Source organism: Phoxinus phoxinus (genome assembly GCF_949152265.1).
Source record: "Phoxinus phoxinus genome assembly, chromosome: 22".
NCBI lineage: Eukaryota > Metazoa > Chordata > Actinopteri > Cypriniformes > Leuciscidae > Phoxinus > Phoxinus phoxinus.
The window spans coordinates 25,669,789-25,691,922 of NC_136897.1; the positions used below are offsets into that span (position 1 = coordinate 25,669,789).

A 22,134-nucleotide genomic window follows, 5' to 3' on the forward strand; every position below is an offset into this window, starting at 1 on the left:
TAGCAGAGAGACAGAGAGAGACACAATTCACATTCAAACCACAATATCTGACTTTCTGTTGGTCGGAGCTAATGACTGTAAATTAGAAAGTTGTTCGGCTTGATAATATCAATATACACGCTGAGTTTTGTAACTGTAGGTAAAACTATAACTAAGTTATAACACACTTTATGCATCCTTTTTTAATCATAAATTAGTTTCCTCGCCACGGCCAAACCGTTCGAGATATCAAAAATCCGTCCGCAATTTAGCATCCTCCATGTCTTGACTTCATGCACACCGAGTTTCGTGGTCATCGGATGAATTCTCTGGGAGAAGTGTTTCAAATGCCAGAACATGCGTTTCCATACAGCCCATAATAGCCGACTTCCTGTTGGACTGGCGTAAAACTTAGAGCACGAAAGTTGTTCGGCCCGATGAGATCTATATGTGTACCGAGTTTCATATTATTACATGCAAGCGTGTTTGATATATGGACATGTTTTTGAATCCCATTCCAGGGGGCGCTGCCGAGCCCCCCTGCCACGCCCGGGTCCCAGCTTCAGCGCGGCCCTAATGGCCGCAGGTTCTGACATTTGTGCAAAGTTTCAAGAGTTTTTGAGCACGTTAAGGCCCCCAAAAGTGCCCAAAAGGTAGTAAAATAATAATAATAATAATAATAATAATAATAAGAAGAAGAAGAAGAAGAATAATAATCCTTAGAAAAACAATAGGGCCTTCGCCTTTTCAAGGCTTGGGCCCTAAATATAGCTGCAAGCAGCGATTACGGGCCCAAGCCGGTGGCACCGCCACCCTGGTGCCTTTAGTTACACTAAAGGCACCGGGCTGGCGCTGCCACCGGCTTGGGCCCTCCATCGCTGCTTGCAGCTATATTTATTTATATATATATATATATATATATATATATATATATATATATATATATATATAAAAAGCCGCCACCCCCGTTGCCTTTCGGGTTCCTGTGCACGACGGGCAATAACGTAACCCCGCTTTGACTGTCGAGAAGAAGTCTGCTTTAGAGCTTGCATCAGTGTGAGTCTTTCTGCTCCCCTCCAAACACACACAGAAAAGGGGGGGGCTGTCTTGTGTGTGTGCCCTCCCTCCCTCCCTCCCTCCCTCCCTCCCTCCCTCCCCCCCTCCCCACACACACACACACACACACACACACACACAGAGAGAATGGCAGGGGGAACTCTGTCAGAGAGAGACAAACCCACATTCAAACCAAAATATCTGACTTCCTGTTGGTCGGAGCTAATGACTGTAAATGAGAAAGTTGTCCGGATCGATAAGCACAATATACAGACCGAGTTTTGTGACTGTAGGTAAAAATAACCCCCCCACTTTAGTCAAAAGTATCTTGAAAGTAACACACTTCCTGCTGCCAGTTGGTGGCGCTATAACTTTGACTCACAATAGTCACATCCATGTGATCGCCCTCTTACAACAAACACACTGCTGAAGTTTCATCAAGATCAATAAATGTATGAAGACGTTATAACACATTGTGTTTTTCTTTTCTCGCCATAACTTCGTTTCCTCGCCACAACTTCGTTTCCTCGCCACGGCCAAACCGTTCGAGATATCAAAAATCCGTCCGCAATTTAGCGTCCTCAATGTCTTGACTTCATGCTGACCGAGTTTGGTGGCGATAGGATAATTTTTCTTGGAGGAGTATATCAAATTCCAGGGGCATGCATTTTCATACAGCCCATAATAGCCGACTTCCTGTTGGACTGGTGTAAAACTTAGAGCACGAAAGTTGTTCGGCCCGATTAAATCTATATGTGTACCGAGTTTCATATTATTACATGCAAACGTGTTTGATATATGGACCAAGTTTTTCGGACCACGTTCAAGGGGGCGCTGTTGAGCTCCCCTGCCACGCCCGGGTACCAGCTTCAGCCCAGCCCTGATGGCCGCAGGTTCTGACCTGTGTGCAAAGTTTCAAGAGTTTTCGAGCACGTTAAGGGCCCCAAAAGTGCCCAAGAAGTCCCACACAGCAGAGAAAGGGTTAAAATAAAGCCCCCCTCCTCTCTCACACACACAGACACTGATAGAGAATAGGCAAAATTCCCATCAAATCACATTCAAACCAAAATATCTGACTTCCTGTTGGTCGGAGCTAATGACTGTAAATTGGAAAGTTGTCCGGCTCGGGGAGATAAATATAAATACCGATTTTTGTTACTGTAGGTAAAACTAATACCCCATTTTTGACTAAAGGTGGCGCTACTGAGCCCCTCCACCGCGCCCGTTTCTGAAACTTCACACATGCCTAGTACCTAATAAATCTGATATGCATGTTGGGTTTCATGCAATTTGAAGCATGTTAAGAGCCTCAAATGCACCCAAAAAGAATATAAAAGTTTAAAGCGTTGCCATGGCGACAGTATTTAAGATATCAATAATCCTTTCACAGGTCTACATCTGCCGTGTGTTTACATTTATACAGATGAAGTTTGAAGCAAATCGGGTAAAAATAAGAGGGTGATTTCAAAGCATTTTGAAAGTGACACACTTCCTGCTGCCAGTTGGTGGCGCTATAACTTTGACTCACAATAGTCACATCCATGTGATCGGCCTCTTACAGCGAACACACTGCTGAAGTTTCATCAAGATCAGTTAATGTATGAGGATGTTATAACACACTTCCTGTTTCCAATATTCGCCATAAATTCGTTTCCTCGCCACGGCCAAACCGTTCGAGATATCAAAAATCCCCTCGCAATTTATCATCCTCCATGTCTTGACTTCATGCACACCGAGTTTCGTGGTCATCCGATGAATTCTCTAGGACAAGTGTTTCAAATGCCAGAACATGCGTTTCCATACAGCCCATAATAACCGACTTCCTGTTGGGCTGGCGTAAAACTTAGAGCACGAAAGTTGTTCGGCCCGATGAGATCTATACGTGTACCGAGTTTCATATTATTACATGCAAGCGTGTTTGAGATATGGACATGTTTTTGAATCCCATTCCAGGGGGCGCTGGCGAGCCCCCCTGCCACGCCCGGGTCCCAGCTTCAGTCGGGCCCTAATGGCCGCGGGTTCTGACATTTGTGCAAAGTTTCAAGAGTTTTTGAGCACGTTAAGGCCCCCAAAAGTGCCCGAATAGTCGTAAGAAAAATAATAATAATAGGCACCAGGGTGGCGGTGCCACCGGCTTGGGCCCGTAATCGCTGCTTGCAGCTATATTTATTTATTTATATATATATATATATATATATATAATATATATATATATATATATATATATATATATATATATAAAGCCGCCACCCCGTTGCCTTTCGGGTTCCTGTGCACGACGGGCAATAACGTAACCCCGCTTTGACTGTCGAGAAGAAGTCTACTTTAGAGCTTGTATCAGTGTGAGTCTTTCTGCTCCCCTCCAAACACACACAGAAAAGGGGGGGCTGTCTGTGTGTGTGCCCTCCCTCCCTCCCTCCCTCCCCACACACACACACACACACACGCACACACACACACACACACACACAGAGAATGGCTGGGGGAACTCTGTCAGAGAGAGACAAAACCACATTCAAACCAAAATATCTGACTTCCTGTTGGGCGGAGCTAATGACTGTAAATTAGAAAGTTGTCCGGATCGATAAGCACAATATACAGACCGAGTTTTGTGACTGTAGGTAAAACTAACCCCCCCACTTTTGTCAAAAGTAACACACTTCCTGCTGCCAGTTGGTGGCGCTATAACTTTGACTCACATTAGTTACATCCATGTGATCGCTCTCTTACAACAAACACGCTACTGAAGTTTCATCAAGATCAATTAATGTATGAAGATGTTATAACACATCGTGTTTCTTTTTTCTCGCCATAATTTCGTTTTCTCGCCACAGCCAAACTGTTCGAGATATCAAAAATCCGTCAGCAATTTAGTATCCTCAATGTCTTGACGTCATGCTGACCGAGTTTGGTTGCGATTGGATGAATTTTCTAGAAAGAGTGTTTCAAATTCCAGGGGCATGCATTTTCATACCACCCACAATAGCCGACTTCCTGTTGGACTGGCGTAAAACTTAGAGCACGAAAGTTGTTCGGCCCGATGAGATCTAAATGTGTACCGAGTTTCATATTATTACATGCAAGCGTGTTTGATATACGGACAAGTGTTTGAATCCCATTCCAGGGGGCGCTGTCGAGCCCCCCTGCCACGCCCGGGTACCAGCTTCAGCCCGGCCGCGGGTTCTAACCTGTGTGCAAAAGTTCAAGAGTTTTCGAGCACGTTAAGGGCCCCAAAAGTGCCCGAGATTTTGCACACAGCAGAGAAAGGGTTAAACTAAACTAGCCCCCCTCCTCACACACACACATACACAGATCCCCCCTCCCCTCCCCACCCCACACAGACAGACACACACACACAGAATAGCAGAGACAGAGAGAGACACAATTCACATTCAAACCACAATATCTGACTTTCTGTTGGTCGGAGCTAATGACTGTAAATTGTTGGTCGGAGCTAATGACTGTAAATTAGAAAGTTGTTCGGCTTGATAATATCAATATACACGCTGAGTTTTGTAACTGTAGGTAAAACTATAACTAAGTTATAACACACTTTATGCATCCTTTTTTAATCATAAATTCGTTTCCTCGCCACGGCCAAACCGTTCGAGATATCAAAAATCCGTCCGCAATTTAGCATCCTCCATGTCTTGACTTCATGCACACCGAGTTTCGTGGTCATCGGATGAATTCTCTGGGAGAAGTGTTTCAAATGCCAGAACATGCGTTTCCATACAGCCCATAATAGCCGACTTCCTGTTGGACTGGCGTAAAACTTAGAGCACGAAAGTTGTTCGGCCCGATGAGATCTACATGTGTACCGAGTTTCATATTATTACATGCAAGCGTGTTTGATATATGGACATGTTTTTGAATCCCATTCCAGGGGGCGCTGCCGAGCCCCCCTGCCACGCCCGGGTCCCAGCTTCAGCGCGGCCCTAATGGCCGCAGGTTCTGACATTTGTGCAAAGTTTCAAGAGTTTTTGAGCACGTTAAGGCCCCCAAAAGTGCCCAAAAGGTAGTAAAATAATAATAATAAAGAAGAAGAAGAATAATAATAATAAATATAGCTGCAAGCAGCGATTACGGGCCCAAGCCGGTGGCACCGCCACCCTGGTGCCTTTAGTTACACTAAAGGCACCGGGCTGGCGCTGCCACCGGCTTGGGCCCTCCATCGCTGCTTGCAGCTATATTTATTTATATATATATATATATATATATATATATATATAAAAAACCCGCCACCCCGGTGCCTTTAGGGTTCCTGTGCACGACGGGCAATAACGTAACTCCGCTTTGACTGTCGAGAAGAAGTCTGCTTTTAAGCTTGCATCAGTGTGGGTTCTGCAAAAGTGCGCATCGAGGGCACATATCAACCACAAAGTATGCGTGAGAACCCTTCTGAAACCTAAAATGAAAAATTAGACACCCTACAGTCTCATGGACTTAACGGACACATGAAATCAGCAGCCATTGTAAGTACACAACACCGAAAATTCCTATGAAAGTGGGGTATATATATTCATTGAAATTACTGTACTTTAAAACAATTGTTTAAAAAAAAAAAACACATATACATAGTATAAAACACTAGATGGCACAATATACATATTTTTAATAGAGTCTTTCTGCCCCCCTCCCCACACACACAGACAGGGGGGGCTGTCTGTGTGTGTGCCCTGCCTCCCCTCCCCACACAGACACACACAATGGGGGGGGGGGGGGGGCTGTCTGTGTGTGTGCCCTCCCCTCTCCACACACACACACACACTCACTCACACACACAGAATGGCAGGGGGAACTCTGGCAGAGAGAGGCAGAGAGAGACAAAACCACATTCAAACCAAAATATCTGACTTCCTGTTGGTCGGAGCTAATGACTGTAAATTAGAAAGTTGTCCGGCTCGATGTGCACAATATACATACCAAGTTTTGTTACTGTAGGTAAAACTAACCCCCCACTTTTGTCAAAAGCATCTTGAAAGTAACACACTTCTTGCTGCCAGTTGGTGGCGCTCTTAACTTTGACTCACATTGGTTACATCCATGTGATGGGCCTCTTACAGCGAGCACAATGCTGACGTTTCATCAAGATCAATTAATGTATGAAGACGTTATAACACATTGTGTTTCTCTTTTCTCGCCATAAATTTGTTTCCTCGCCACGGCCAAACCGTTCGAGATATCAAAAAGCCATCCGCAATTTAGCATCCTCCATGTCTTGATTTCATGCTGACCGAGTTTGGTGAAGATCAAATTAAATTTCTTGGAGGAGTATATCAAATTCCAGGGGCGTGCGTTTTCATACAACCCATAATAGCCGACTTCCTGTTGGGCTGGCGTAAAACTTAGAGCACGAAAGTTGTTCGGCCCGATGAGATCTATATGTGTACCGAGTTTCATACTAATTCATGCAATATTCAGTTTGATATATGGACCAAGTTTTCGGACCCCGTTAAAGGGGGCGCTGTTGAGCCCCCCTGCCACGCCTGGGTACCAGCTTCAGCCCGGCCCTGATGGCCGCAGGTTCTGACCTGTGTGCAAAGTTTCAAGAGTTTTCGAGCACGTTAAGGGCCCCAAAAGTGCCCGAGAAGTCCCACACAGCAGAGAAAGGGTTAAAATAAAGCCCCCCCTCCTCTCTCACACACACAGACACTGAGAGAGACTGGCAAAATTCCCATCAAATCACATTCAAACAAAAATATCTGACTTCCTGTTGGTCGGAGCTAATGACTGTCAATTAGAAAGTTGTCCGTCTCGGGGAGATAAATATAAATACCGATTTTTGTTACTGTAGGTAAAACTAATACCCCATTTTTGACTAAAGGTGGCGCTACTGAGCCCCTTACCACGCCCGTTTCTGAAACTTTGCACAAGTGTACTAGGCAATAAATGTAAAGTGTCTGTAGAGTTTCATGCAATTTCAAGCATGTTAAGAGTCTCAAAAACTTTAAAAAAGAATATTAAAGTTTAATGCGTTGCCATGGCAACAGTATTTAAGATATCAATAATCCTTTCACAGGTCTACATCTGTCGTGTGTTTACATTATACAGATGAAGTTTGAAGCAAATCGGGTAAAAATAAGAGGGTGATTTTAAAGCATTTTGAAAGTGACACACTTCCTGCTGCCAGTTGGTGGCGCTATAACTTTGACTCACAATAGTCACATCCATGTGATCGGCCTCTTACAACGAACACACTGCTGAAGTTTCATCAAGATCAATTAATGTATGAGGATGTTATAACACACTTCCTGTTTCCAATATTCGCCATAAATTTGTTTCCTCGCCACGGCCAAACCGTTCGAGATATCAAAAATCCCCTCGCAATTTAGCATCCTCCATGTCTTGGCTTCATGCTGACCGAGTTTCGTGGTCATCCGATGAATTCTCTAGGAGAAGTGTTTCAAATGCCAGAACATGCGTTTCCATACAACCCATAATAGCCGACTTCCTGTTGGACTGGCGTAAAACTTAGAGCACGAAAGTTGTTCGGCCCGATGAGATCTATATGTGTACCGAGTTTCATATTATTACATGCAAGCGTGTTTGATATATGGACATGTTTTTGAATCCCATTCCAGGGGGCGCTGGCGAGCCCCCCTGCCACGCCCGGGTACCAGCTTCAGTCGGGCTCTGATGGCCGCGGGTTCTGACATTTGTGCAAAGTTTCAAGAGTTTTTGAGCACGTTAAGGCCCCCAAAAGTGCCCAAAAGGTAGTAAAATAATAATAATAATAAAGAAGAAGAAGAAGAATAATAAATAATAATCCGGAGGAAAACAATAGGGCCTTCGCCTTTTCAAGGCTTGGGCCCTAATAATAATAAATAATAATCCGAAGGAAAACAATAGGGCCTTCGCCTTTTCAAGGCTTGGGCCCTAATAATAAATAATAAAGAAGAATAATCCTTTGGAAAACAATAGGGCCTTCGCCTTTTCAAGGCTTGGGCCCTAAATATATATTTAAATAGAATGTTAGTTTATTTAAAATATTTCACATTACTGTATTTTTGATTAAATTAAAGCAGCTTTGTTTAAAAAAAAAAAAAAAAAAATCTTACAGACACCTACATTTTGAGTGGTAGTGTGTTCCATGATAAAGGAATTTTTAATTATTATTATTATTATTTGTGGAAAGTGGACCTTAATTCAAGCTGTTGGGCAACAGCTCAGCGAAGTGGTGCTATTCTTCTTAAGATATTAGTACATTTTGTATAAAATGTAACTTATTCCTGTGATAGAAAAGCTTCCAGAATCATTACTTCAGTCATCAGTGTCATGATCCTTCAGAAAACATTATTATTATTATTATTATTATCAATGTTGTGCTGCTTTATATTTTTGTGGAAACCATAATGAACAGAAAGTTCAAAAGAACAGCAATTATTTCGTTACATTATTAATGCCTTTACAATCACTTTTGATCAATTTAATGTGGCCTTGATGATATAAAATAAAAGTATTCATTTGTACAATTTTTGGTTGCGGTTTATTTTATAATATTCCCCATGTACAGTAGGCTACATACGATGTACTTGTTACAGTAATTACAATAACTGGGTAATACTGACCCTGAACCTACTCCTAAACATAACCTTAACCCCTGTACTTACCTTATATTACCAGCACTGTCTTGGGTGAAGTACATCACATACTGTAAAATAAAGTGCAACCCATTTTTTTTTATATGATAAAAATCATACTGACTCCAGACTTTTCAATGGTACTGTAACTTAATTCAATATTTCTGGTTTAGTACAAGGCATAATATATTGTTAATGGCCAGTTTTTTCACACTTTGGCCTGGTTTCAGAGATAGGGCTTAGATTAATCCAGGATTAGGCTTTAGTGCAATTAGCACATTTAAGTAGTCCTTACAGTTAAGTATTGGTAAAGAGAAATGTGGTGGTAAAGTATTTAAGTTATAAAACGTGCTTTAAAAATGTTTACACATTACTGGTGCATCTTGAGACAAATCAATGGCACTGATATATTTTAAGATACGTCAGTGCAAGTTGCATGTTAAATCGGCTCAATACTGCATTTTAGTCTGCGACTAGACTTAAGAGTTTATATTTTAACACCCAGTATTAACCTATAATTCAGTTTAACAGTGATTGTAAGTATCCTAGAATTTTTATGTTCATTTTTTTATAATGAAAATGAGTGACGAGTCCAACTTAATGTTTGTGGGAATCAGCATTACTCCACAAATGCTGTCAACTGAGCTTAACTTGAACCCGGGATGTTACTTTACCATCGACTGCTGCAAGATTGCAAAACCAAACTTTACAAAATGTAGACTTTTCTCCTAGTGTGCAACCCATCAAACAAGACCAAACTATTGTACCCAGCTAAAAAAAAGAGCAGATTGGTCAGCGTGGTCTGTTTGGTGAAGCTAGTTCACTGCGGATACCTCCACGTACTGTCATTTGCAAAGAGCAATAAGCACAAGCACGAGGATGTCAGTCTTTGACACAGCATATATTTCAATTTAACATACATTCATATGAAATATAGTCCTCTTCAGTGTATAAGTCTTTACAAACCTATGTTTCTTTTAAAAGCATACTGGATAGCAAGTTGTACTATAGAGAAGCTTGGAGTTATGGTATCGTACATAGTCGCCATAAATAATTCAGTCACTCTGACTAATGGAGCAGGGAATGCTGGGGGATTTGTTTATTTGTGGTATGTGCGTCTGGAGAGGAAAAGTGCTAGAGTCATCGTGCACAGAATCCATGGTCGGTCCAAGCATCCCAAGCGGGTAAACAATTTATGTTTGTGAGTTTTGCGCCAGATGCATGGTTACAGCTCAGCACCAATGATCTGTCTGCGTCACTACGACTTTATTTTCAGAGCGCTCCTTTTGAACGGCTTGTTAACACTTGTGATATTTCCACTCCGCCTTGTTCGGAGTTGGTTCGCGTCCCTTCTAAAGCAGGGCTCGCTTTAACACTCATCTGGATACGCTATCGGTGAGTGATTCTTGAATTCAAGCAGCTGGAAAGTACATGTACGCCTGGACCGCATCTCAGCGCGTAGCGTGCCGATAGTTCGGTTAGTCCCATGTCCATCTTTCAAGATGAAGCCCTAAAGCAGCAGCTTTTAAACATTGACCTTTCTCCATATTCATGTGCCCCTGATCCCGCCGGGTCAACGTCTGTCAGTAACCCCGTTCCCAATGGCACTCCTCTGGTGCGCGTCACATTAAAAATTCACTCTCTATTCGATTGCAATAAGTTAAAAAATATACATATACATATAAAAATAAGAGAGCAACCGCAATTAAAAACAGAACGAGGAGAGAGAAAAATACTCTCAATTGGGACGTCAGATATATAGTCTCATGTATGACATGTTCCTCTTTCGTTGCATGAAATGCTCGGGAATGTCTCTGTCTTCCCTTGTGTGTGTTTGCCTAGTTTCCCTGTGCGTGTAGGGAAGTGTTGAGGGGAAGTTGCGCCGCCCGGATCACCGGCACGTGTGCATCTCTACCATCTTGCGACACTGTTTGCACTTGACGTAGCAGCACCAGTGGAACTTGCAGCTGCAGCGGTCGACCACCTCCACCTCCTCGGTGTGGAAGCCACGACCGCAGCACATGAGCTCGCAGCCGTCGATGGCCTTCGAGGTCTTGTTGCAAAAGCGCCCTGCGGTTCCCATTATGCCCGGCGTCCTGGGGTCGTGCTCGCAGAAGTCTGGGCTCGGGTCCAGGTACACCAGATCTTCATCCGTGTGCGGCTTGAACTGCGAGTTTCGTGGAACCAGGACCTTGGTGGTGCCCACTTTACGCAGCTCCACTTCGGTAGCGCCGTCGAATTTCTCCTTGATGACGTTGCCCACTTTGCGGAACGGTGGCATTGCTTTCCAGCAGGTCTTCACCTCGCAGGATCCTGAAACCCCGTGGCACTTGCATTCCACTCGCATGTGGTTCAGAATCGCCTTGGGAATGGTAAAAGAAATATCATTTATTACCAGATCACGAGTGTGAAAACGTTCAGTGGTGATGTTTGCACAGCCTCTTACCTTCCTCCCTGCCTCATTATTGTGAAGGTTCATGAGGGCTCTGTTGGAGGACTGGCCTTTACTTCGTTCCCTGATGTCCACAAAGGACGTGGAAAAAGCAACCCCGTATGCAATATTATCTGAGCATCCTGACCACTGGAAACCTGTCGAGATGAAGACGGTCAAGAGTGTAATGAGAAATCTGGAGTTTTGTCAATCAGTCCAAGGTACTGGATTGGTAAATCATCATTCTAACAAAGTTTTCCAGGTTAGTAAAATCAAATATTTGAATGTCATTTATAGTTTAGTATGAGAAGAACTGTGTATTTAGCTATTTTTTTATTTTAGTAATGAATATGAAAAAGTGTGCCATTTTTACTGCTGAGGGTTTCAAACCTTATGATGACTTTTGACTCAAATCACTCAAATATTATATGGAAACAGTTTATTTTGTATTATGTTGATAGCATATTTATTTTATATCCATTGAAAGTGTAATGTTAGGTGTATAGATCTTTAAAATAAACTTTAAAGTAACTATAGCTGACTATATAATAAAATAATAATAAATCACAATCTAATTATTTCTGCCCAGTTCTCAGAAAGCAGACTGAAACAATAATATCATAGAAATATTCAATAAATGTTTTAAAATTATTCTGTTAAACATAATATCTTAAGGTGACATATTTAATAAACATTTTAAGATGACAGAATATATATGAAGACTTCAGATGCAAAAGCCTCTAAGTCCTTCTAACGTTTTTATTTAATATTGAAAAAAATGATCTTGGCTCCTATGAATAGGTACCGACATTTCTGAATAGCTGGGATTTAGTGAGTTTGAAGTGAAGGTATTTGATGAACGTATACTATGTGTGGAGAACATTCACTCAATATTATCATCTCATTTATTCATAGGAGGCTTTTGCATCGGAAGTCTTCATATGTATATATTTGTATAGTATTATATTATTGTATTACAATGTCTTAATCCTCATAAACGGCACCTGTGAATCGTGACTGATCACTTCACATGTCAACTCTTCCTATCAAACTGGGCATGCTTGCTTTAATGACCAGAACTTTCACCGTTCAGTCTGGGTATGCAACAATAATGTTTGTGGGTTCATAGCAATGCTACTGATTAATCATCATAATTATTCTTCAGATGAAGCACACACACCTTCTGGACTGACACCGTGCACATTGCGGTCACAGCCACACTTGTCCAGCTCTCCACTGCTACAGGCTCTGGTCACTGCGAAGGCTACGCTCGCAGCCGATAGAGCGTACACAAATGCAGCTTCTCTGGTACCTGTGCCAGAAACAAGCAAACATTAAGCATCACGTGCTTTTAAGCAGAGCTGGCTTCATGTTCTTTTAAACGGGACTCTACTTACCTTGTGTGACCACTTTCCCGAACACAGGAACGCTCTCTAGCGTGGAGCAGTTCCAGCGCCGGTTGCGGAACTGAAACTGGCACTCGTCGATGGCGAGCTGGGCTCCCCTGCGGACCGCGTCCATCACCTCCACGTTACGCTTGCAGATCTGAACCTGCCTCTGGATGAGTCCTCGGAGCTTCTCACAGGTTTCTTCATCAGAGATGCTCCCCACTGACGACAGCTTTGCCAGGTATCTGAGGACAAGCCAAGAGACGGGTAATCAAGACGTGTTCATAGACCCATTAACAGACATTTGTACTGAAAAAAATGTTTGACTTTGTTTCTAGAAGCTGGATGTTTTTGGAGCTGGAAGAAAAAGAGTAAATATCACATGGACCATGCAAGGTGAATAAAGTGATCTATGCAAGGAATTTTTTTTTCCAGTTTTTTTTTTTTTTTTTTTGAGTTTTGTAGTTTTCAGTATGTTTAGTTTGTAATACTTTAAAACCAGTTTAAATTTGTTTTACATTAGTTATATCACTGGCTATCATTAACTAAAAATGAACAATAATTGTATTGCATTGGAAATGGAGTATTACATAGCCTATGTATTTGCATTTGTGGAATCTGACATTGAAATTTATCAATCAAATTAGCTAATCTATTCTAAACAAACATGTTAAAAATGAACAATTTATATTAGTATATTTAGTATGTTGGTGTATTATTATTAAATATTGTATATTTGTTGTTATATTTATTCTGTAAAACAAATGTTGTTCATTATTAGTTTATGATAACTATTGCATGAATTAATGTTAACAAGTTTCAACTTATTGGAAATGGTTGTTTCCAAAAGGCTTCCAAAGTTTAAGTGATATTATTGAAATAAGTTCAGTGGTGTTAAACTTTTCAGTTCTCCTTATTTAGTGACATTTTCATGTTTAATGAAGGCAGGTTATAAAGTTGTATACGGAGTTTATAAAGCTATATTTAATTTGCGGTCATTTTATTTATTTACGTTTCAGGTTTTAGTTTAGTGCAATTTTCCCACCAAATGATGCTATATATATATATATATATATATATATATATATATATATATATATATATATATATATATATATATATATATATATATATATATATATATAAATTTATATATATATATATATAAATGTATATATATATATATATATATATATATATATATATAGTTCAATGCTTTCATGTAGTTATTATAGTTTCCATTAACAACAACATTATCACACTAACAGGTTTTTCCATTGACTCTCTATAGCACAAACAGCACACACTCCTGTGACGTTCTTGGACGGCTGTGCTCGACAGAAGAGGTAAGGCTGATGTTGAGAGAGGCGGATAGAGACTATCTTCACCCATCACCTCCAGGGCCAGGGGGTCGGGGCAACACCATCGCTTCAATGGGTCTGCTGAGCTCCATCTCTTTAAAGCACCTTATAAAAATAGTCCTATACCACAACGCAGCGCACAGATTTCCTCCGTACACACCAAGCTTGGTCTCATTATCATCAAGAACGGGTGGAGATCAAAGTCTTGACTGTTTAAGTTCTGCACAGATGCATGTAGTGGGTTGCGTGCAGGTGATGTTTGCAAGAGAGCTCACGGACGGCTTTGTTTTGTGTTATTTGTCTCTAAAGGTCTTTTGGTGTGGTAGTGAGTAATTCAAATGTATCGCGGATGAAAGTCTCAGAACGGCTTTGAAGGTGCTGAGCTGTAAATACTCATTTAAGTTACAAGATCACAGCGATGCCATCGAGGAGCCATTTCTGCTTCCCCAAAGAACCTTTCAATGATCACTTCTTAAGAACCATTTTCTTTCTATAAAGAACATCTTCAAATTCAGATGTTTTTTCACCATAAAGAACCTTTAGTGGTGACGCTTTACAATGATTCATTTGTTAACTGGATAACATCAACTAACAATGAAAAAATACTTCTAAAGTGTTTATTAATCTTAGTTCATGTTCATTTCAACATTTACTAATACATTATTAAAATCCAAAGTTGTATGTGTTAACATTATTTCATGGTCCTCAGCTAACATGAACTAACAATGAGCAGTTGTGATTTTATTAGCTAATGTTATCAAAGATTAACACATTATAATAACTAATGGGACCTTGTTACGTGTTACCCCTTTTATGGAATGGAAAGTTTCTATGAATTTGGAACCATAGATGCTAAAAAAGAACCTTTTATTTTTAAGAGTTTTTGCATTCCAATGTGCTGTTTTCTATTGTTATTTTATGTTATACTGTTGCACTCGCATCTCACAGTTTTTTCATGGCATGGCCGCTGTGTCCAAAATCACATACTGTATACTAGGTAGGCCTAGGTACTACATTTAGTTTGAAACATACTTCCCGACTGTTAAAATAAGCACATTCAATATAGTACATGTGTGTATGATTGAAATTCTGACGTGCTACACCCACAATGCTGTCACTGTCATGTGACCTACCAGCATCAGTTCACTTCCATTCAAAAAAATCCACTCCGGTGCCTCATGGGATAGGAAAGTGTTCATCATATGCACACTACAGAATCTCAACGCTTGTTTTCCGGGTACTTTTCGCCTATCGTTTTATCAATGTTATGTATTTGGACAAACCACTCGGCTCACATACTGTGTTTTCGCCTATTATATGGAAGTAAACATTCAGACACAGTGAATGTTCTAAAAACTCATCTCTCTAGAGTAGACCTTGCTTATTTTTCATATTACTGACCTACATCTCCAACTTTTAACGCCATAAGCATGTTCCCTATACTAGTCTTGAGGTCTGCTTCGTTTCAGAGGCTGGAGTTAGAAAGGGCGACTGGCAGCGGTGCATCTCACCCTCTCCGTTGTTGACAAGAGCTGATTTTGAAGGCCAAGGCTGGGGCAGATAAGACACAAACACCTCCTTGTTCACGAGACCATCTCTGCTCTCACGAGCTTTGATAACACACTTCTGTCCGGCCAGAAGATGAAGCATGACATCACCGGCCAGATGCAGACGCATTCTGCATGGCGGGTGATCGAGTTTCTTTGTTATCATGTGTAGCATCTGTTGACGATCGCATGTTCTTGCATGCGTGTTTACAGCTTTTGTTTGTTACACCAGTAAATTAGCTCTGTGATCCTGACCTGATAATGAATCTGGCAGCCAAATGGCAGCGGAGGCCCGTCCGTTCTGCCGGGATAAGCGCTGGAATATAATATATCAGTGCCAGATGCTCTCATAAGACTTGCGCTCGTATCAAGCTCGGGGTTTTGACAAACAAGCACCTGAAGAACGGCCCGCTGCATATTTGTCTGGGGAAAAGATTGTCTGAGACCTTGAGAGACTCTTGTTTTCATTGCTCCCCATTTCTAGCGTTCTCTTCTACTTTATTTTCCTAAAAAACGTTCTCGCTAATCGCAACGCTAAGTTTGGGAAAACAAGGGGAGCCGACGCGACTGTGGGATTTTGTAAAAGAATGGGAGATGTTTCTGGGAGGTTTTTGCGGAGCATTCCACCTGGAGCACGGTGCCTTCTTCCTTTTGTGTCATGTTTGTGTTGAATTACACAACCCTGGCCTCCGAGCGCTGTTGGCTCCAGATGGCTTAGCCAAGCGCGACTTAGCACGCAACCAGGCTGTTCCAGAGGGTTTGGAAGAGAATGAGAGAGAAAAAGAAATCGCCAACTCATACACACCAGGCTGTATATATCCGCTCGCCTCCTACTACTGTCAACATATAAACAAACTTAAAGTTATATAATATACACTACCATTCAAGAGTGTGGGGTCGGTAAGGTTTTTGAAAGATGTCTCTTATGCTCAACAAGCCTGCATTTATTTGATCAAAAATACAGTAATATTGTGAAATAATATTACAATTCAAAATAGAGGTTTTCTAGGTTTTAAAATGTAATTTAATCCTGTGATCAAAGCTGATTTTTCCGCATCATTACTCCAGTTTTCAGTGTCACATGATCCTTCAAAAATCATTCTGATATGCTGAATTGATACTCAAGAAACATTTCTGATTATTATCAATGTTGAAAACAGTAATATTTTTGTGGAAACCGAGATTTCAACATTCTTTTGATGAATAGAAAGTTCAAAAGAACATCATTTATTTTAAAACAGAAATATTTGAAAATATGAAAAAAGTTTACCTTAAAAAATAAATATTTAGTAAAATGACCCTGTCTTTTGAAAGGTGTGTGTATATAAATCACTGTAGACACTCTAGTGGAAAGTGTTTATAATTTTTACAGAAACAAATACTGTAAAAATGCTACTGTAAAAACCGTACAATATACGCTTCACTTCCTCTCAGCATCTTTTCTGTGAGTTTATTGAATAATCAAACGACGGCTGTTGACATTTCCTGTCTCTCTGGTAAATCGGTGAAGGTAAATATCAGACCTGTTCAGGCCACGACAGCAAGTAAACATGCATGCTGCGGCGTCCAAGGGCCACAATTTCACGATGCTTATAAAAATATTTGATATTTACATATTTGTCAGCTGTGCGTCACAGGGCGACACGTCTGTGTATTAAAAGCTGTTTGTCCGACACAAATTCAGCGTCAGGGGCGTTTAACGAAACTGATTACACCCACGTATTTCCATTTTTGTATTATTATTAAACCACCTTCATTTAACAACATTTAATGTCCCTCAGCAATCCCAATGAGTTTGTTTTGAACAGAAACACTGTTGCTGTTACTATAATGCATGACTGTTGGCATGGCTCATACTTATCCAAAAACTTTGTGGGTAACTCATCCTGCACCGTTTGTGGCACAGACAGGAATGATACATTAAGTAGTGTGACTTGTTCATGATTTTCCTATTACTCTGAGCAATCAGATTTGATTTGCAGCTTTAAGATGATGAATTGCATGCAACCACCCATGGGCCAGTTGCATAAAACTTAATAACTAGTTTGACTCAGTCTTACTTTTCAAATGTACGTTTCCAAATAAAAATAATGTCTTTACTGACACTTTCGATCAACTTAATGCATCCTTGCTGAATAGGAGTATTAATTTTGAAACTTTTGAACCGTAATGTAAAGATGATGATAGTCACACTTCATTTCTCCTCACAACATTGAAAACGCAGTCAAGATGATGTCCAATAGAAAGGACCCAAAATGTGAATCCAGCATCTATCACGGGACGCGACATGTTTTCAGAAACAGATGTGTCATTCTTGCACAACTGGGTTTCTCTGATAAACAGCGCTGGTTTCCTCAATACCTCAGTGACTCATTGGTATTTGTAACTCTCGCAGACTCTTAAAAGCACATGTACCAAAAAGTAATTTGCTCATTTGCTTTTAGTTATGATTATGAACATTTGCCTGGAGCTACAAGACAGTCTTTAGAGTTGCATGTCTGTGTATCTGCATGTCTAGTGGATCTGTCTTTAACTCTAGAGGGCAGTGTTATCTCATTTATTGACAGCAAAGATTAGCACTACGATTAACTGAACATGGTCATTTCAATCAATCATATGGATCTCATTTGGCGTCCAAGAAAATATCACATGTCAATTCCAATTGTTAATATTTATTTAAGCTGGTTTCCATCTCTTCAAACAGATTAAATATGTACCAGATGTACATCATGAAGATACTTCAGCGCACCAAAAGTCTTTCTGAGAGGTAAAACATGTACAATTAAACACATTAATTTGGCATTGCTAATTGTTGTATATGAATCTGCTCAGGGTACACCTTTTGAATCATACCCAGCTAACAAAAATATCTAAGAACATTTTGCTAAAATTCCCATTTATGACAATGTTATTTCTGACATCCATTTTTTTTAAACGTTTTAATTTTTTTTTTTCTAATGTTAACATCATTTTGCAAACTTAATGTGAATGTTACTTTTGAATGTCTGCTAAATGTTCTAAATCATGTAGTAACATTTTAAAAAATGTTAGATTAATATCTTTTAGATAAAAAAAAAAAAAAGATGTTCCATGTACAATGTATAAATAGCATTTTTGTGCTACATTTTTAGAGACCAGATAACTCTGAATAAGCGTTCTGTTAATGTTACTGAAGAGTTTTTGCCCATAACTTTGAGAAAACCTTGCCAGAACTTTAGCCAAAGTTCTGAGAACGTTCCCTGTTAGCTGGGCATATGCCTTTAAACCAAATGAACTACTTCCATTAAAAACAGAACTACTTATGTAAAATATAATTTGAATCATCAATTCAAGAAGTATATACGTGCATGTGTATATTTCGAAGACATCCCTGCTTCTGATCTCTAAAGAACATCCTAAACATCTTGGAACAGAACATCAGAACGCAGATCTGTAAAAGTGAAGATGGATAGACAGGAGGCTGGAGGAAATGCACTCAGGTACAGTAGGGAAAAATTAAGAGAAATTACTTTTTTCTGTTTTTTTTTTTTGTTTTCCATAAAAATACAACAGCAAAGGCCAAAAAAAATGGCGTTAAAATTAAAAGGTGTTAAATTGAGCTTATGGCCTCTCAGAAGGGTTTATGTGGCTCTCAATCTCAATTAGCATTTGTAAAAGGCATTATTACTGCAAGAAAATGATTAATGGCCAGTCAATAAGAGATTGTTCAAATTCAACTTTTCAATCTCTCTTTTACTGTATATGTCTATCACCTATTTTTCCACATGTAGTGTAATATTGCTGTTTGTAAACATAAAAGTTCTGCAAAGTTTCAGAAATCAAAGTGTAGATTATTGTTTTCTGAACTGCATGAAACGAGTCGTCAGTAACTTCAGTCTCTCTTCCTGCATGAACGTCTTATGACCGTCAAACACATTATTTGTAGCTGAGCGTGGTTTGTGTTGTCGACATGTTGAGAAGACGCTGTTTTCTGCTCTTCAAAAGTAAATGCACTTTGCATGCACTTCCGATGGTTAAGGACTCAGATGAATATGCTAAAACCGAAGTTATCGGTCCTGTTTTAATGCTGAGAAAGATCAGTGGTAGACCAATCACAACAGGCTGGGCCATCTGACCAATCAGAGCAGAGCTGGCTCTCAGAAAGGAGGGGTTTAGACTTAGAGAGACCGGACCCTTTATCAAACCATTTCAGTCACTGTGTGAAAAGAGCTGATGCTGCAATGTATATTACAAGAAATAACTAGATATATTGTTATAAAAAGTGTGTATTACAAGAAATTTAAAGTGTTTATTGAATTTTTTTACTTTGGATGCATGTAAAGCTTCTGTAGGAGACTCCAAAACACGAGGAACCTTTAAAATTTAATGAGGATCAAAGATAAAAGCCGACCTGCTTTATTAAGTTAACCTTTTAATAGGCTGTTGTATGAGTGGAGGTATGTGACAACAGGTTTTACAGCTTCATTACCCTGTTGTCACTGGTGTTATTTGTGTTATCAGCCCTCGGCGCCAGAATGTTTTTCACATTAGAGGTTTCTCTCTTCTCATGTTGCTCATCAGCTGTGAACTATTTATTGACCATCCATGTGCAAACGTCTCCACCACTGTTCTTTCCGTCCCATGCGGAGAGCGACACTGCATCGCATCCGGACGAACACGACTGCGTGGTTTTCTATTCACGATCATAACTGCAATCGAGTAGTTGCATTAGTGAGCCTTCTGTGTCCTCGGCATCTTAAAACCCATCTCAGCCTCAGTGTTTGACAGAGTGCAACTCTTTCTTTAGTTCTGAAATTATTGCATAATGGAACTAGGAAAATCCATCAAGACAAACTTTAAACTTTAAAAACCTTTGAATTGTGAAGGTTGCCTAGGCCTTATGTAAGGTGGATACTTAAAGACTGGATTGAGGATTTTTATAGTCTCTGGATATTTTGGAGGATATTTGGAAATGGGAAATTGTTCGATCGGTTAAAAAAGCCAGCGCACTAATGCCGGGTTCAGACTACACTATATCAGACTGATTTTGGCTTGATCAATTTGACGTAGGGTGTCGTAGTGATTCGTAAATGACAATGGGCATTGATAGTTTTTTCTCGTATAGTGTGTCATAGATGACAGCCGACACCGCGTCTGAGACGCTTCACGATGTCCTGAAAGAAAGACTAGCATGTTTCTTTTTTTTCCGGTCCTCCACGACAGGTTTCGTCACATCTGTGACGTTGACCAATAGGAGCAAACACGCCGCTTCGGTAGCCATTGTTTATTCATGCTCTTGTTCACGGAAATCAGTCGCTAGTTCCGCCTTCTCAATGACATCATGCATGTCATTAAAGATGACAGGCGATGCTTGGTCAAGAAGCAACGTGTAGTCTGACATGTTTCTTGTCAATAACACGTTGAATTCAGGAGCCAAAATAGCATAATCTGAAATAGTGACTATCGTAACAGACACAAATATTGTGTAGTCCGAACCCAAGTTAGAACAGACTGTGCAAAGTTTGGTGGATTTCATTTAAAAGCTCTAGGAGTTTCAGTCAGAAATGTTGGTCTCCTCTTAAAGGGACAGTTCACCTAAAAAATTAAGATTCTCTCATCATTCACTCACTCATGCCACCCTAGATGTTCAGAAGACACTGATTCGTCCATTGGGGTCGTGATGACCGTTATGATCGCTGTGTGTGGTTTTTCAGGCGTTGAACAAGTGGCGGCCATTTAAAGACTCACAGAGATGGATTATTTTCCTAAAAATCTTTGTGTTTATCTGAGGGTGAGTAAATGATTTTTGGGTGAACTATCCCTTTAAGGATTTTGAAAGTTTGATCAATAACCGTATGCTGTCTTTGCCAAGCCGAGATGAAAGCAAGAGTCGCCGCTTGTCAAAATGCATTCGAATAAGTATTGAGTGACCATTTGCAGTATTTATTTAGAAAAGAGTTTGTTTGATAACATCTACCATCTGTTATTTATGCTCTCTAATTAGTGATTCATTCCTGGAGTTCTAACACAAAACGACCGCAAATAGTCATTGATAAAAATTGATAGAGCAATGTATGCTTCTATATGCATGCACAAGCACACGCTGTAGGTTTGAAGATGTGCAGGTGCTCTCGTGACCCGCACCTGCACCATACAGGTGCTCAGCAATCATACATTCACACATCCCACAAATGAAAAGCTGTACTTCAAAACATTTAATTGCGACTGTTGAGTAAAAGTGGACTTTTATTGCAGCTTCAGCATCACTGATCTGAAGAACCTATAATGAAACAATAGCTTTTTTTAATCTCTGAAGAGGTGCTGAATTTCTACAGAAAAACCCTCGCAGGTCCTTTATTTTTAAGGGTGCGTGCAGGTGCTATTGAACTGAATGCATAATAGTTCACAGGCTGCTTACATGCAACAAATACGAAACTAAACAGAATGAGTTTGGTTACTCAATCTTATCTGATTTTATTTTAAATGAGTGAGACAAAACAAACAGTGTGTTTTCTTAATCTTACCTCACATCTACATGTCATTTTGAGATCAGACATAACGTGCAGCATGTTTGTTTAAGACGAGGTCACTATTGATTTCATTTAAACTAGAATAACAGTGTTGCTTAGAAGATTTATGTGTCTGAAGATGGTCTTCAGATGCTATTCACAGTTGTCATGCTGGTTCCATTGATTGCTTTTTCTACTAATGTATTTTATCTACAAATAATAAACCTTAAAATACTTCCATGTTTTTTTTTTTTGGGAGGTGTTTTACATTTTTACATCGAATCTCTCAAAGACCTATGCC

The 22,134-nt window shown here is 40.1% G+C and overlaps 1 protein-coding gene and 1 long non-coding RNA gene across 3 annotated transcripts in view; one reads left to right on the top strand and one right to left on the bottom strand.

The window, feature by feature from the left end:
- Positions 1 to 8,204: 8,204 nt before the first annotated feature.
- wnt4 (wingless-type MMTV integration site family, member 4) overlaps positions 8,205 to 22,134 on the bottom strand; it is a 32,869-nt gene continuing 18,939 nt past the window's right edge. For both annotated transcript variants that reach the window (XM_079597127.1, XM_079597126.1), the window contains exons 2-5: positions 12,447 to 12,682; positions 12,230 to 12,361; positions 11,065 to 11,207; positions 8,205 to 10,980 (exon numbers count right to left, since the gene is read on the bottom strand). In XM_079597127.1, the coding sequence (XP_079453253.1) occupies positions 10,510 to 10,980; positions 11,065 to 11,207; positions 12,230 to 12,361; positions 12,447 to 12,570 (870 nt within the window). In that variant the 5' untranslated portion in view covers positions 12,571 to 12,682 and the 3' untranslated portion in view covers positions 8,205 to 10,509. The remainder of the gene's footprint in view (positions 10,981 to 11,064; positions 11,208 to 12,229; positions 12,362 to 12,446; positions 12,683 to 22,134) is intronic.
- On the top strand, positions 11,251 to 14,704 carry LOC306990364. The gene is made up of 4 exons (XR_013795862.1): positions 11,251 to 11,311; positions 12,474 to 12,678; positions 12,776 to 12,833; positions 13,729 to 14,704. It is a non-coding gene; the product is annotated as an uncharacterized lncRNA (long non-coding RNA).